The 17,634-nt window shown below is 41.1% G+C and overlaps 3 protein-coding genes across 26 annotated transcripts in view; 1 reads left to right on the top strand and 2 right to left on the bottom strand.

Annotated features, from left to right (window-relative positions):
- F5 (coagulation factor V) overlaps positions 1-12,490 on the bottom strand; it is an 86,193-nt gene extending 73,703 nt beyond the window's left edge. For 21 of the 23 annotated variants that reach the window (XM_049715232.1, XM_049715274.1, XM_049715233.1 and 18 more), the window contains exons 1-2: positions 12,226-12,479; positions 8,240-8,331 (exon numbers count right to left, since the gene is read on the bottom strand). In XM_049715232.1, the coding sequence (XP_049571189.1) occupies positions 8,240-8,331; positions 12,226-12,383 (250 nt within the window). In that variant the 5' untranslated portion in view covers positions 12,384-12,479. Of the gene's footprint in view, positions 1-8,239; positions 8,332-12,225 lie in introns of all 23 variants that reach the window. The other 2 variants (XM_049715354.1, XM_049715351.1) reach the window with 2 other exon arrangements.
- FIRRM (FIGNL1 interacting regulator of recombination and mitosis) overlaps positions 1-17,634 on the top strand; it is a 246,035-nt gene that overhangs the window by 13,392 nt on the left and 215,009 nt on the right. The gene's annotated exons all lie outside the window — the stretch shown is intronic.
- The window catches only part of SELP (selectin P), a 42,847-nt gene continuing 40,782 nt past the window's right edge, over positions 15,570-17,634 (bottom strand). For both annotated transcript variants that reach the window (XM_049715637.1, XM_012533029.3), the window contains 2 exons: positions 17,079-17,134; positions 15,570-16,493 (listed from right to left, as the gene is read on the bottom strand). In XM_049715637.1, coding sequence (XP_049571594.1) covers positions 17,080-17,134 — 55 coding nt within the window. In that variant the 3' untranslated portion in view covers positions 15,570-16,493; position 17,079. The remainder of the gene's footprint in view (positions 16,494-17,078; positions 17,135-17,634) is intronic.

Raw genomic sequence — 17,634 nt, 5'->3', positions numbered from 1 at the left:
TCAATCTAGAAGGCTTTGCCAGCTCATTAACTCTATATTACATGCAGGCAGATAAGGATGGGAAGGTAGAAACACTTGGCTTGGGCCCAAAGCTAGTTAAGAGAGTAGAAGAAATAGTTCTGACCATGTCCACCCCATTCTGATCCACTGTCATTCCTGGGGAGACTACCATCTTGGGTCAAGAAAGATGTTCATTTTCATTTATACAGGGTAATGTAAGAAGGGTGACTGGCTACTTTAGATCTCTCTGAAGGGGAGACCTCAGAGACCTAAATGAAGTCAGGGAGCAGATCAGACTGTTCTCTGGTCCTGAGGCAAATTCAAAGTCCCTGAGGCAGGAGCTTGATGTATCCAAAGAACAGTCAGACAAACAGTGTGGCCAGAGTGAGAAAAGTTGGGGGTGGAGAGGGCAGATCACCCTCTATGGGCCATGGTAAGGACTCTGGATTTTCTTCTAAGTGAAATGGGAAATCACTGGAGCTTTGTGCAACAGAGAGACATGGTCTGATATGTTTTAAAAGTTCAATCTACTGGGCATATGCCCAGGGAAAAACATAATTCAAATAGACACATGCACCCCAATGTTCATTGCAGCACTATTTGCAAGAGCCAGGACATGGAAACAACCTAAATGTCCATTGACAGATGAATGGATAAAGAAGATGTGGTACATATATACAATGGACTATTACTCAGCCCTAAAAAGGAACGAAATTGGGTCATTTGTAGAGACATGGATGGACCTAGAGACTGTCATACAGAGTAAGGCAGAAGGAGAAAAACAAATATCATATATTAATGCATATATGTGGACTCTAGTAAAACGGTACCGATGAACCAGTTTGCAGGGCAGAAATAGAGACAGATGTAGAGAACAAACGTGTGGACACCAAGGGGGGAAAGCGGTGTGTGTGTGTGTGTGTGTGTGTGTGTGTGATGAATTGGGAGATTGACATATATACACTAATATGTATAAAATAGATAACTAATAAGAACCTGCTGTATAAATAAATAAATAATTTTAAAAAGTTCATCCTAGCTGCTGTGTACAAAATATTCTGTGTAGTGACAAGAGTGGAAGCAGAACAGGTGGTGTAAACGAGAGACAACAGTGTATGGGGCCAGCATGTGTAGCAATGAAGTGGGGAGAAGAGGTTGGATTCTGGACATTTCAGCAGTAGAGCCAGCAAATTTGCTGAGGCGTTGGATGTGGCACTTGAGAGAGAGAAGTCAAGGATGACACCAAGGTTTCTGATCTGAGCAACTGGGTAAATAATGTTACCAGTTACTTTGATGGGGACACAGCGGGTTGAGCAGGTTGGGGTGCAGAAATCAAGAGTGAGGTTTCGCTTACTACATCCCAGGCACTGTGCTAGGCTCTGGGGCCACACGGGTAACTAAGGCACCGTCCCTGTCCTTAAGGAGATCACAAGCTCGTTTAGAGATAGACATTCGGTAGGAGCTACTGCTGAGATACGGGCCAAGTGCTACGGGAGCAGAGAGGATGAAGGACCAGTTCTGTCTGCAGAGTTAAGGGAAGAGTTGATATTTGAGTAAGGTTTTTGAAGAATCATATATTAGAATTTCCCAAAGTGTAGTCCTCGGATGCTCTGCATCAGAATCAGTGAGGGTCTAACTAAAAGGCAGACTCCCAAGTAAATACTATCTCAGCCTCAATGAACCTGAGTCTCTGGAGGTGGGGTTTGGGAACCTGCATTTTAGATGTGTACTCCTGAGTGATTCTGATGTCCTCCAAAGCTTGAGAACCTGTCACCAAAGGCTCTCTTCCAGACAGTTGACTGTTCTCACTTCCAAGCCATCCATAAGCTCTCATGGGGTTGGTTTCTGCCCATTAGGAATCACAGGAACAGGAAAGGGAAGTTACAGTAGTCATGGAGTTCAACTGGCATTTGTTTGCAGTGGCGATCATTATAAATGTCCCTCTTGATATATTTGAGCACTCTAAGTCCTTACATTAAACCTCCCAATACATCTTTAAGGTAGATAGTAAGATCTTTATTTTATAGATGAGGAAACTGAGCCTCAGAGAATTTAAATATCTTGCCCAATATTATACAGCTAATTAGAGGCAGAGCCATGATTTAAACTTAAATCTGTGTGATTCTAGATACTGAGCTTTTAGCCACCTCTTGGTATTGCAGCCCCCCACCTTGTAGTTATTCATTCATTCAACAAATATTGAGTGCTCACATTATCCTAGGTGTTAGAATTGCAATGGTGAGTAAAAGAGATGTACCCCCTGCCTTCACAGAGCTTAGAAAATAGAAGGAAAGACAGATTTTAACAAATGATCACACAAATATTGAATTACAAACTGTGGTTCATATTATGAAAGAAAAGTACAGGATTCTCTTAAGAGCATTTGACAGAAGCATCTAGTCTAATCTTAGAAGCAGGGAGGTAATCAGGGTTGGGAAATGCTTCCCTGAGGAAGTGATGCATTAACTGAAGTCCAAAGGCAAAGAGGCAAAGGGATACACAAGGGCATTTCAGGGAGTGGGTTTAGCATGTGCGAAGGCCCTGAGGTGCCAGAAAACTTGGCCTATTCAGAGAACTGACAGCCATGGGAAGGTAGAGCTTAGTAGGTAAGAGAGATAGGCAGAAAGTGAAGCCAAAGGCATGATCAGAGGTCCAGTCACATAGGGCCTTGTAGGCCTCTTAGACTTTTGCGTTTTAACCTAAGAGTATCTGGAAGCAGGGATGTGACATGAACCACATATTGGTTTTTAAACCTCTGGCTGCATTTGTGGAGTGTGATCTGGGGAGAAACCAGAGTGAATGTTGAGAGAATAGATGGAAGGTTCCAGGAGAGAGATGTTGGTGACTTGGCTTAGTTTAAGGTTAGGGCAATGGAGATAATAAGGAGAGAACGTATTAGAGAGCTATTTAGGAAATCAAGTTGTCAGGACTTGATGGGTTGAACATGGAGTGGAGGATGAGGGAGATCAAGTTGGCATGGATGGCTGGTGAGGTTCCGGCTTGGAAGGCTGGGTGGATGAGGGTGCCATTCTCTGAAATGGAGGATGTTGTGGGAGGGTTTTGTTTGGTGGGTGTGGTAGGCAGGATAATGGCCTCCCAGAGATGTCCCTGACTTAATCCCTGGGACCCATGGATATGCTACCTTATATGGCAAAATGGATTCTGTGGGTGTGATTAAGTTAAAGATGTTGAGATGGGAAGAGTTTCCTGGATTATCCAGGTGGACCCAATGTAATCATAAAATCTCTCATAAAAGGGATGCAGGAGTATCTGAGTTAGCAATTGGAAGATGCTACCTGCTGGCTTTGAAGATGGAGGAAGGGGCCATGAGCCCATGAGTGCAGGTGGCTTCTAGTAACTGGAAAAGGCAAGGAAACGATTCTCCCCTAGAGCCTCTAGAAGGAATAGAGCTCTACGAACACCTTGATTTTAACCCAGTGAAACTCATTTTGGACTTCTGGCCTCAAGAGCTCTAAGATAATACATTTGTGTTGTTTTATGCCCCTAAGTTTGTGGTAATGTGTACAGCAATAGAACACTAATTTCCTATTAGCATTGATAAAATGTGATCTCTGAGATAGAGGTCCTATCTTTCCCCAACTCCTATCTTTCCACCCACTTATTCCTTTCACTGAACTCCAGTCCTAGAGTTTATATTGACCTTGTGCCTGAAGCTTTTTTTGTGTGTGTTCTTATGTTAGTTCTGCACAGGACCATGGAGGCCACATAGTTTAATCCTCATTATAGAGATGGTTACAAAGCCTGGGAAGTGGGTGCGGAGAGTGACTGGGTGGCATTGCTGGGTGTAGAACTCAGTTCTCTGGACTCTTGAACCAAAGCTTTCTTTAGCACCTTCTGCAGGGCGGGTCAGATCCCCCACTTTCCTGGAACAGTCCCGAAGTCCACACCATTTTTGACTCCTGGCCACATCTGACTCCACTGGCTGACCCCTCTCTTCTGGCTGCCACCCTCAGTCCTAGCTCCCAGCAGAAGTCCCCACTGGCTACTCCCACCGCCCAGAATGCCCCTGAGCCCAGTCAGGTGCTGACTGCTGTCACGTTGTCCACTGCATTTTGTTGCCGTGGTTGCCTTGCTCGGTCGATTTGTTTGTTGGCATCACATGGCTGCAAATGCCAGATGCCCAGAATAAGTCTTCTAAGTGATTTCACCTCTTACTGCAATGAGTTCTTTGCAATATTTATTTAGCCTCCCTATCTGCTTCTTCAGAATTAAAGCAAAACAAAGGGATGTTCTTATAAATACAAACCAAATACCTTCATGCATGTAGGCAAACACATGGCTGAACGTTGTTTGAGCTGCTGTTTAGTTCCTCCATTAGCCAGCCAGATGGCCTAAGACCTTTTCCACCCTCTCCTCAGTGCCCAAAGCCAAATTGGGGGAAGGAGTAGCCTGTCTTGAGATCCCAGGAAGTTAGCACAGCATGTACCCAATTTCTTGCAGTTTTGGAGTTGGAAAGGACTACAGGAGGTCAGCTAATGCAATCCCCTGCTCTCAGGTGAATAATGTGTTGCAGAATACAGGGCAGCCCATTGTTGCTGTTAATATAAAACCCCTTTGGGGACAAACATTTCATAATCTTCCTGGAAAATACACAGAGACTCAAAACTAGCCATTTTAGAGCCCAAGACAGGATTTCTGAAAATGAGCCTGGCCCCTCCGCCTGTCCACATGTCCACAAACCTCACTGGACAGGTGTCTCATCAGACCTCCAGTCCTGTAGCCTTAGCCCCACCTGTAATTACAATAACTTCTGGGCTCATGCTGCAGAAATGGGGCACATGGCTAGAATCATACCCACCAGATGGGTGGAGCAGGAAATAAGCAAAAGGTACAAAGAACACAGAACTAGGCAATAGAATGGGGAAGGCCACATAGTCAGTGGCAGTGTTCACACCAGATCTTATTAAAAATCTGAGACTTTTCCTTTACATCAGGTTTGCCTCCTAGTATCAATTATTATAGGGTTACAGAGCTGAATAAGACACCACCCCTGTGCTCCAAGGTTCATAATGAAGCAACTTTGGGAGTTCAGGAAGAGGTTGCATGAAAATGAATGTTAAAATGCCTCAGAGTTCACATAAAACAAATATGTTATGAGATACACTGGGGTTGACAAAGGTAATATTTTAAGTGTACCAGGCTTAAACATAAATCAACTATCAAGGTTTACTTCTAACTTATGAGGTTGAATCAGGAAATCACTACAAAATTAATCAGCTCCAAGGATTTTGGTCACAGTCTTCTCCTCTTCAAAAATGAGCACAGGGAACTCTACCTAATAAACTGTGGTACCCTAAATGGGAGGCAAGTCCAAAAGGGAGGGGCTATCTGTATGTGTATGGCTGATTCATTTAGTTGTGCAGTGGAGGCTAACGCAACATTGTAAAGCAACCATACTCCAATAAGAATTAATTTTAAAAAATGATTGATGCCTCGGTATCACCTAAAACAGCAGTCCCCAACCATTTTGGCACCAGGGACCGGTTTTGTGGAAGACAGTTTTTCCACGGCCCAGGGCAGGGGATGGTTTGGGGATGATTCAAGCGCATTACATTTATTGTGCACTTTATTTCTATTATTATTACACTGTAATATATACTGAAATAATTATACAACTCACCATAATGCAGAATCAGTGGGTGCCCTGAGCTTGTTTTCCTGCAACTAGATGGTCCCATCTGGGGGTGTTGGGAGACAGTGACACGTGAAGTGTGCTGCTTATGTCCGGTCTACTTTGTAAGATGCAGCTTAATTGTACTTGCCACTCACTGATAGGGTTTTGATATGAGTCTGCAGGCAATTGATTTATTATGGTCTCTGGGCTGTCAGACCTCTCTGCTAATGATAATCGGTATTTGCAGCCACTCCCCAGCGCTAGCATCATCGCCTCAGCTCCACCTCAGATCATCAGGCATTAGATTCTCATAAGCAGCGCGCAACCTAGATCCCTCGCTGCGCAGTTCACAGTAGGGTCCGCGCTCCTATGAGAATCTAATGATCTGACAGGAGGCGGAACTCAGGCGGTAATGTGAGCAATGGGGAGCGGCTGTAAATACAGATGAAACTTCTCTGGCTCCCTGCTCACCTCTTGCTGTGCAGCCCGGTTCCTAACAGGCCACAGACTGCTACCAGTCTGTGGCCTGGGGGTTGGGGACACCTGACCTAAAAGGCAGTCTGCAGGCTGGCACTGGTCCTTCTATCCCTTACTGCACTCAGCACAATGGCTGACACAGCACATTCAAATTCAGTGAACTTGGCAAAAGTCACAAAATGGAGAGCTCTGAATCTCTGCCCAATTCCTCTTTTCCCAGGCCTAATGAATATGTTTCCCAGCTCGTCTTCCCTTTACCCACTCACAACTTAATTTAATTAAATAGTTCTTAAATATCTACTGTACATACTAAGCTTGAAGCTGGATCTATAAAAATGAATAGACTACAGAGTCTGTAGAGGACAGGAGATCCTTTAATTTCCTGACCAAAATGACAAACTTAATTTTATTAGTAATCTTATTAATAAAAGCTTACTCACCTGGTCCCTTGCCAGGCTCCCCACCCAGCCCCCCATGAAGGTTAGTATCTCTTCCACCTCAGGCTGATCCAACCCAGCTTTGAATCACATCACTTCCTGTTTCTTCTGAGTCTGGCTCCATCAGTTATTCTCCCTCAGATGTTTTTATCCTCTCCTTTTCTATTGGATTCTTCCCTTGAGCACTTAGATATTTTAAGTCACTGTCCTTTTCAAAATAAAACTCTTAAAATATCCTTAAACCCCTCATTCCCTCCCAGAACTACCCTATTTCTCCTCCCATTTGGAGCCAAGTTTCAGGAAAGAGTTATCGATGTAAGTTCCTCCTACTTACATTTCCTCACCTTCCATTCACTTCCATTCCATCTCCGTTAGCAGGGGAAGTGGCACCAGGGAAACAAGGTAAAGAGAGAGTTTCAAGAAGGGGGAGCATTACATGTCCTAATAATATCAAGTGGGAAAATAACTGGAAAGAAACCATTGGTCTGGCATCTAAGAGGTCATGGGGCCCCTTTTAGGAGAGTAATTTGATATGATAGAGAATGAAATGTACCAATCACACAGGAAATTGGTAGTGAAGGAAAGGGGAGAAAAGGCAGACAGAGTCAAGGGGAGACTTTTTTTTGAGACCGGATGTTAATTTGAACATAAGTTCTGTTCTGTTTTTTGTTGAGGATTTTTGACGGAAGGGAAGTCTCCATTTAAGGAAAGATTGAAGATAAAGGGAGATCTGAGGAGGAGGCAGAACAAGATGGAATGAATAAAAGATAGAAGGACGAGTCTGGGGAAGATGACAGGTCTTCACCTGGTTGGGGGGAAGGATGAGTGAATTACTGACTAGGGGACCTAACTGGAGGCAGAACAAGATGGAATGAATAAAAGATAGAAGGACGAGTCTGGGGAAGATGACAGGTCTTCACCTGGTTGGGGGGAAGGATGAGTGAATTACTGACTAGGGGACCTAACTGGAGGAAGTTCTCTCTTAACGGCCTTTATCAGTTCTGTGAACTATGTTACCATATTTACCATATTTACGATCCCAGAAACCCATTCAGCCTACTTTCCTTAATTAAAAAAGAGGTGAGGAAAAAAAGAGATTTTTTCTCTAAAAATTATAGCTGTTATATACATCACACTGAATAAAACAGAAGAGATGGGAAAGATAGATGCAAAAGAATCAGCCATATACAGTTCCTTTAAATGAGTCTTGGGACCCAGCAAATCATCATTTGCTAAGGCTCATCTGTGCTCATTAAACTAGACCATAAGCTCCAGGAAGGCAGGAGATGTGTCTGTCTTGTCCAGCGTGGCATCCATAGTGCCTAGTTCAATTGAGCACCCACAGCAGGTGTTCAATAATAGTTTGTTAGATGAGTGAATAAAAATGCAAACACTTAGAAGTTTTGTTTAGTTTTTTTTTTAATCACAGTCAAAAACAGCTGGCTTCATGGGCATGAGACCCATGAAATTGCACAGGGCCCCATGCTCAGAGGGGCCCCTAGTTTGGCTTAATGCTTTGCTTTTCTCAATTCTCAATACTATGAATAAGACCTCTACCAATTATCTAGCCAAAATAACAAAAACACACATTTCTATAAAATATCACTAAGTGAATATTTTAGATATATATGAATATCAAATTATCCATAGAGCTTTATCTTTAAAATTGAAAAATATATTTCAGGCTGACCTGAAGTTGTGGATCGTGGTTTTTCTTTCTGAAAATATGCTTCATACTCTCTGTAGACAGTTTTCTTAAAGGAGGTTGCAGAAGTATTCAAACTGGAAATAAAATAAATTTGAAAGGCTTACATGACATCTACTTCGCACATGACAACAAAAGATATCTCTCATGTCCTCAGACTTTTACTAGAAATAACAGTATTTTTAACTGCAGTTCAGAAGCCCAAGGTCTTATAAATATGAACAGTAAGCGAAGTTAATAAAATAATTATTGGTGTCTTCAAGAATATTCTGTTGTGATAACCATTCTTTCACAAATTTAGTCTGCCCTAACCAATCCTGTTACTCAGAATCAATTTTCTAAAATAGAACCCAAGATGATAGTGTGAACCCAAACTTTAGGCTTAGATTTTAAATGATTAAAGACATGACCAAATCCTTTATGAATAAATATGTGAGCTGTTTTTCAACTCATCAATCAAATACAGTCTTATGTGACTGGGGAACATTGTAAGGAACTATTGATTTGGTGGACTCTTTTTCTCGCTAAGAAGTTGAAGATAGCTAATGGAGTCAAGACCCTGAGATTCATATAGGAAACAAACAAATGAAAAAACTAAGTCTCAGAAAGTTTAAGTAACTTGCCCAAGGAGAATCAGTTGATAATGGCAAAGCCAGGATTCAAAAACCATTGCACAGTCATCCCTTGCTATCTGTGGGAGGTTGGTTCAGGATGACCCTGGAGCCAAAATCTGTAGATGTTCAAGTCCCTTATATAAAACAGACTAGTACAGTTATCCCCCTGTATCTGTGGGTTCCATATCCACAGGTACCAAGGGATGACTGTTTTCATGGTTAAAAATTCAGAGAGAGGGCAGCAGGGAAAGAACTGGGATACTTTCCCATCTTTTTCTTCAGTGTCTCTAAAGATGGGCACATGATTCCTATCCTTGTCTTAAGCTCAAAGATGAAGGAAAGATAATTAGGGGAAATTTCTTACCAATGTCTAAACCAGTTGCCCATATTGGCTTTGTTATGCTTCCTAATCCAGAGAGTGGTCCCACTATAACTAGGGTGTAACAGAGAGGGATACTAATCACATTTGCCATGATGTCTATGTAGCACAGAAGCTAAGAGAACTGGTTGTAGATTCAGAGTGTCTGGGTTTGAATCCTGTGTCTACCCCTTGTTAACTATATAACCTTGAAAAGTTCATTTAATCAATTTGTGCCTCTGTTTCTATCATTGTGAGCTGGGACCAATAGTAAAATCTCCCTCACAGAACTGTTACAAGTTTTAAATAAGTTAATACCTACAAAAGGTTTAGAGCTGGCACGTTGTAAATATTCAATGTGTGTTAGCTAGTAGTATTTTAAAAATATAATGAAAATTGGATTTGAGCTTTTAGGTTTTCCCGGAGAGCAGAAAAATCTGTAATTATAGTCATTCTCTTAATTTTAAAATGTAAGATACAAGAACTGTGTTAATATTTGGAAACAGGATTAAAGGAGGCATGAGTAAGTATTTTTGGAATGGCTAGCTATTGAAGGTGGTGGGTTCTCAGTCACTGGAAGCATTCAAGTAGAAACTAGACAACTATTTGCTAGGGGTATTGGTGCTTTGGGTGTGGGGAAAAGTAAGAAGTTAAAACATGAAAGTTGAAAATGAATTAAACAACCTCATAGAGTTTTTAGAGCCCAAGACCCCTAGGATTCTGTATGTTAGTTTGTGTCCCTAATGTGAAGGTCCATTTTTATTTATCTGTGGTGGTAATTTTGTGTGTTTAGTTTTATGTACAGTTGAAACGTAGCTCCCGTCCCTAACCTTAGATCTTTAATACAGGAGTATAGGTGACAGTATAAAATCTTTACTAAGAAAAATTAGTCTTTTATGTGGAGTAATTTTAACAGAGATGTGTTTCTAATATGTTTCCCTGTGTATATTATGTGTGCATACTGAGGTATATTTATTTTAATTTGAACAATTGAATTGCTATTGGAAAATAATTTGTCTGAAAGTTAAAGATGACATGAATTCAAACAATATGCATGATGAATTTTCCATTTATGAGGACTATTTAAGGATGATTTATTCATAATAAAATCATATAAAGCTAGAACACGAGAAAAAATACATATGTATTTTTTTCAATATCTGTTACTATATACATGTGATTGAACATGTTTCCTTAGGGAAATTTTCAAAACCATTCACTTCAGCCCCAGAGCAAGAATGAAAGATATATTTCACCTCTAAAAGGCACTGTCCTGCCAATATTACATGAAATAAGGAAAGATCTTTGCTTTGTGCTAAAATACACTTTAGCAAAGGATGGAGTTGTCTATGTTGATTTCTTTATAGTGAGTATCATTAGCTCTAGATGTAGGACAATCTAGAACAAGTTCTTAGTTTAAGCAGCCAGATACAAGGTTAGACTTTTCACATAAAAGTACTAGAAAGAAATGACATGATTTGAGGTTCAAAAATAGGGACAGTTGGTCTGGATTATCACTGTATGGTTTTGACTCAGTAATTGATACCAGAGGAACAACTCTTCCCAGAATTCTGGAAACTCAGCCACAGAGAGGATAGGATGACCAATCATGGCTTCCTATGTGAATTCACCATATGAATCAGGGTTTTGCCCTATGTGATCCTGCCTCCAAAATTCTGCTTGTTATTCTTGTTGTTAATTACAGAAGAAAGAACAAACTCCAAAGCATAAGCACAGTGTGACACAGGAAAGCCAGCAACCAAGTTAGTGTTCTACCCAAGAGCAGGACAATTAATGTTGGAAAGACTGCTACTTCCTTTGGGGTTTCAGTCAGCAGCAGTTCTCTAAGGGTGTGGGTGTGACCTAGATTATCACCTTGAAATACAATATTTTAAATGTATTTAAATGTACAATATTTAAATAAGAAGTCCCTCCTTTTTTGTACAAAAAAAAAAAGAGGGACTTCTTATTATTACAAGACCAAGATGCAATGCCCTCCAAAATAACCCAATTACAAAGAAAAGGTTTTGAAAGGGTAATGTTATACACTAAAAGGCTTAAAACATTACAATATCTTCTTGGCAGATTGCTTTGGTTTCGAAACTGTAAAAGAGGAACACATCGTTCACAATTGCTTAAACTGTGATGTTAAGTTACAAAAAAACTTAAGTCACACTGAGAGGTTTACCATTAAAAGAAATAAAAACATAACGAACTGGAAATATTGAGTAGAACCTATGATTTGTTTAATTTCTGTGGAGTCTTATTTTTAACCTTTCAATTAGGAAAAATAGTTTGCAACTCGAATAGAGTTTTATTATTTAACCCCCCTCTAAGTCACATATGCCTTTTAATAGTGACTCTATCAAAATAGCCAGAGTAGACCATATCCCAGGGAGTGATTAAGAATGGGAGAAAAATGAAGAGTCACACGAAGCAGAAAAAAGGTACAAGAACAACAATGTTGCATTTTTATGAACTGATGATGTTTTGAAAGTCATTTATAAGAAAACAACAAAATTATAGCAGTTGTTATCAAATAACCTGCTTATAATAAAGTATACAGTGTACATCTTTAGTTTTAGAAGATGAAGTTATGTGGACATGGAATAAATAATATGTAGCTAGAAGTTTAATAAAATACTAGACTACTAAAAATCTGGAACAGGAGTGAAGAGGTAGGTACCTGGTGCTTTTGAATCAATCAATATATTAAATCAACTATCAATCATACTAACAAAACTGTATTAACAGCAAACTTGAAACAGCATCTAGCCAAACACTATTTTCTATATCCTCAGAATGATAAACTTGTATTATTGGAGGCAAAATGAGCATCCACCAAGCTTATTTTATTCATTATGCTCTTCTATTAATTGTATTTACCTACCTGAAGTAAAAAAAAAAAAAAAAAAAGCAATGCAATTGCAAAGGGAATGCTCTCTAAAAGAAATATTGTCCTCCCTGGAGAAGCCCACCGGTCGCCATGCCTGCCTTACCTAAGGTATGTGGACTCGGGGCGATAGTTCCAGCTGATGCTCTGAGCAGCCACGTAGAACTGCCTTAGCCGCGCTGCTTCAGCCGCTAGGCTCCCCCAGCCTGCCCAGCTGGAGCCCAGGACCACGAGGACCCAGAGGCAAGGGCAAGCTGGGAACATGGTTCCTTTCCTGCCTCTGCCTCAGCCTCAGCCGATTGCGCCCGGCTTGGCCGGGCTTGGCCGCTGTCGGGACTGCAGTGAGCGCCGCGCGGCTGCGGGTGGCAGTGTCCTCCTCCTCTACAGCTCCCCCAGGCGTCGCGGCAGCTGCAGCCCGCGCTGTCCCCACCTCCTGGGGCCTTTCCAGGCTGGGGTTGACTAGGTCACTGCTCCAGATGACAGGAGGTATTAGGGAGAGCAACCAGGTTAGTGACTGTTTTACTACCAGTGGAGAAAGGGCAGCAATCAGCGGCTCTAGCAGGCAGGGCAGTGCTCAGGGATTCATGAGACGGGGCAACACTGTCCCCCACCCCCAGCTTCCATCTGCTGACCCCACGGCTCAGTAGCCCCTCATCAGACCCCGCCACCATAAACACTGCCTGGGGCAGAGTTCACACTTACCAGGCGCTCTGCAATTCCCAGGGCAGTGGGACCCAAATCCCTTCACCACACTGCTCTCCTCCTGATCTGAGGAAGAGGGCCCTATGCCCTGTTACTGGGCACAGAAGTATTGTATTTTCAGGTGGTGAAGAAGCAAGGGGATGGTCACGTGAATGGGGCCTGCTGGCCTGGCCCATTGTACTGACTTCTACCCATGCACAGTTCTGTCTTTTAAAAAATATATATGTATATTGAAATATAGTTGATTCAATGTTGTGTTAGTTTCAGGTATACAGCAAAGTGATTCATATATATGAATATATATATATGAATATATATATATACATATAATTTTTAGATTATTTTCCACTATAGGTTATTATAAAATATTGAGTAGAGTTCCCTGTGCTATACAGTAGGTCCTTGTCGTTTACCTATTTTATATATAGTAGTGTGTATATGTTAATCCCAAACTCCTAATTTATTGCTCCCCCCCTTTCCCCTTTGGTAACCATAAGTTTGTTTTCTATGTCTGTGAGTCTATTTCTGTTCTGTAAGTAAGTTCCTTTGTATCATTTTTTTAGATCCCACATATAAGCAATATATGATATTTGTCTTTCTCTGTTGCCCAGTTCTGTCTTGATAAGGGCCTGTGGCCACCTAGGCAGTGACAGAGGAGAGGGCTTAAAGAGCTTCACTGAGAGAATCAGACCAGATTTCAATCCCACTTACTAGCTGTGTTCTCTTGGATACGTTACACAACCTCTCTGGAGCTCAATTCTGACACCTGCAAAACAGGGATGATAATAATAGTTTTTTCAGATCGGGTGGTTGGGAGGATAAAAGAACACTGTGAAGTATATAATTCCTAGCAGTTGGAAAGCACACAGCACGTGTTGATTACTATGATTATATTTTTCCTGCCTCCAGGGCCCTTTATGTATCTCGGAGGATCTTGCTATTTCACGTGGCCTTAAGATATGATTTTGCTATTTATAGAGAATCTGAAAATTATCTTGTCTGAAGCATCATTATGACTTATCCCGGGTCCCCTGAATCTACATGCCTCCAAGCTTCTATGATTTGTCTCAACAGATTCAATAAATTGTAATGTAGCACCTCACATGAGATCTCTATGATGTCTTCAGTCTCCTCAACATAAGGTCTCTGTCTTTGCTTCTTGGCCGATATTATTTGATCAACTCAGACTGTCCACTCTCTAAAGTCCAATCAGAGTTCTATCTCCTTGATTCTGGGCCAACTTGACTTTTCCATTTTATGAATTCCTACCACATGCTTCAAATAACATACTGATGTTGACTACTCTCTATCACTTTGTATTGGTGTCTATTGTGTCCCCAACTAGATTATAAGCTATTCAAGAACAGGAACAGTGAATGCCTTATCCTTCTGTATCTATAGTATCAGTGGTTCGCAAAGCTGATAAACCATCAGAATTCCCTGGGACGATTTTACAAAAGGCAGATTCTGACTCAGGAGACAGGGTGATAATCATCGTCCTATAACACAGAGCCTAGTGATTGGCATAAAGTAAGCAGTCAGAGATGCTATGTACAGTATAGGAGTGAAACTTTTTAAAAGCAATGTGTCCCTAAATCCCAAGGTTACTACCAAAATTTTTTTTAACATCTTTATTGGAGTATAATTGCTTTACAATGGTGTGTTAGTTTCTGCTTTACAACAAAATGAATCAGTTATATATATACATATGTTCCTATATCTCTTCCCTCTTGCATCTCCCTCCCTCCCCCCCTCCCTATCCCACCCCTCCAGGCGGTCACAAAGCACCGAGCTGATCTCCCTGTGCTATGCGGCTGCTTTCCACTAGCTATCTACCGTACGTTTGGTAGTGTATATATGTCCATGCCTCTCTCGCGCTTTGTCACAGCTTACCCTTCCCCCTCCCCATATCCTCAAGTCCATTCTCTAGTAGGTCTGTGTCTTTATTCCTGTTTTACCCCTAGGTTCTTCATGACATTTTTTTTCTTAAATTCCATATATATGTGTTAGCATATGGTATTTGTCTCTCTCTTTCTGACTTACTTCACTCTGTATGACAGACTCTAGGCCTATCCACCTCATTACACATAGCTCATTTTCGTTTCTTTTTATGGCGAGTAATATTCCATTGTATATATGTGCCACATCTTCTTTATCCATTCATCTGATGATGGACACTTAAGTTGTTTCCATCTCCGGGCTATTGTAAATAGAGCTGCAATGAACATTTTGGTACATGACTCTTTTTGAATTATGGTTTTCTCAGGGTATATGCCCAGTAGTGGGATTGCTGGGTCGTATGGTAGTTCTATTTGTAGTTTTTTAAGGAACCTCCATACTGTTCTCCATGGTGGCTGTACCAATTCACATTCCCACCAGCAGTGCAAGAGGGTTCCCTTTTCTCCACACCCTCTCCAGCATTTATTGTTTCTAGATTTTTTGATGATGGCCATTCTGACTGGTGTGAGATGATATCTCATTGTAGTTTTGATTTGCATTTCCCTAATGATTAATGATGTTGAGCATTCTTTCACGTGTTTGTTGGCAGTCTGTATGACTACCAAAATTCTTGCAAAATCTTGTAACCTTAGTTAGACTTTCATCATTTTTATTTGCATGTTTTATTTGCATTTTTATTTGCATGTTTACTTAGTCTGTGTGACGTGTTCATTGCCTCACATTTCACAGAGAGGACAACTATATTGTTTGGCTCTATAATTTTTGTATCAGTTTCAGACAACTACTGTGTAACTTTCAATAACCTATTTATTAAGCATGTGAATTAAAGAACGTGTAAAACACACTCAGGTGATGAAGACATTTTTCTGCTTCTCTGATTTTCTTGTGTGTTTATGGTGGTGGTAAGATACATATTTGCTCACTGAAGGGTTGAGCTTATCATTGGGACTACTGTGATTGTGCATTACATTCATGTATGAAAAGTGACGGACACAGATCTTATTCAACAAAATGTCAAATAATAGAACATGGCATTTGGGGGAATCCTTTTAATTAGACATTCGAGTATTGATCTTTGGGTCCTCTGGGGGAGAATGACCAGTGGAGGGAAGGTCTACAGTGACATGTACCTTCCTGTCTCGATCCTTAGTCTTCTGCAGCCTCTGGTGCCATCCAGAGGCTCCTCTTGAAGCCTCGCAGCAGAGGTCTAAAAGCCTTCACAAGCAGCAAGCAGTGAAGACCCAGGAAATCCTACAGAAATTCCCTCAAGTCAGAGAGGCCTCCTGCCTTCCAGCAAAGTAGAGGATGATTTCCTCCAATCCAAAAATAAAGAGGCATTCTTATTTTTCTGCAGTCTGGTCTTCTGGTGAGTCAGATGCTCCAGGCTCTAGTTAATTAGTATCTCAAGAGACAGCGGGGGCAAAGCCCACAGACGACGGCAGAAACCTTCAGTCCCAGCTTCTGAGGCTCGTGTTGGAGGAAGAGGAACTGGAGCAGGAAGGGGTGGTGGGTGGAGAGTTTGGGCTTGTGATACAGTCCTTCTGCTCTGGTCCACAGCTAATCTAAAGGAAATTCCATGCCCTTTATTCACAAGTATTTACAGAAAACTGCGGCAACTAAGCTACAGTTATAGTCAAGTCTGTCGGGAAGGCTGATGTTCAAAATTAGGATTCTGTGGAGGTTGAGTGAGGTGACCAAGAGAAGGACGGGTCTCTGAAAATGAGACAAAAAATTAAAATGATTATATTTTCCCCAAAAAGATAAAAGAAAGCTCTCATCCTATGTAACCCCTAAGGCTTAGTATAATCTTTTTCTAGATTCCAGATATTCTGCCATCTAGGCTACTTCTCTTAGGAAACTCAATCATTCACTGAGCTTTTTGGGAGAGAGACGTTATCATATGACTTCTGTTTTCCTAGCAGGTCACCTAGGGAATTGGCTCCATAAAGTCTGTAACATTTTTTCTAGCACTCGTGACTTCTGGTGATCCAGCAAAGCTGCAGTATCAGTACCACCTAGCAGCCAGTAAGTGAATGTCATACATCCTGACATAGGTTCTGTCTAATTAGAACATTTCTATCCTGGAGGAAATGGAAATCTTCTTATGATCTAACTTTCTATTGTCGCTCTACTGCTATACCTGTCCCCTACCGCCAACACAATTTCCTGCATGGTTTGAACATTTAATACATGGTTAAAATGTGACTCATGATTATATAAAGAAAAGTCAAGCTTTATAGTCTTCCTTTTTCCCCTACTGTTCTATTTTCTTCAAAAATACTTTCGTAGATAACTTACCTTAAGGGCTTGGGTCAAATGCAGCATTTGTAAAAACTCCGTATGTTCCTAGGTGGCTAAAGAAGAGAAACACAAGGATGACCTGCCATATTATGCTCTGTCCTTGACCCCAGTCCTGCACATAGTTCCTGCAGAGACCGTGGATTACCATCCCACCCCTGGAATTCTCTGCTTTTAGTCAGAAAGAGGAATAAAACCAAAGAGATTTTCAAGATCCCACTTAACAGCTCTGGGTAATTTGCGTTGCACTTTATACCCATGTTATTGTTGATGCTTTGGGTACTGAATACTTGCTATGTCCCTGCTGCAGCTTCTTCTTGGTGAATTATAAAATTCCAGCCTTGATACTTGATCACGTGGCAATAGTTTTCAAAGAATGGTAGTACTGCTCCCTATAGGCATTTTTTGATTTTCCTAATGATCAAGACTTACTATTGACATTTAAGCAGGGACCATGGGTGCTGGATGTCCTAATATGCTTGGGGCGCAAAAGAATTGTCTTACACACTCCACATAACTTTAGAATAGCTACTCAACGTTCATGGAGGTGAAAAAT

Source organism: Orcinus orca, chromosome 1, assembly GCF_937001465.1.
Source record: "Orcinus orca chromosome 1, mOrcOrc1.1, whole genome shotgun sequence".
Classification (NCBI taxonomy): Eukaryota; Metazoa; Chordata; class Mammalia; order Artiodactyla; family Delphinidae; genus Orcinus; species Orcinus orca.
Note: the sequence above shows the minus strand (reverse complement) of the source record. Positions and strands in the feature narration are given on the sequence as shown.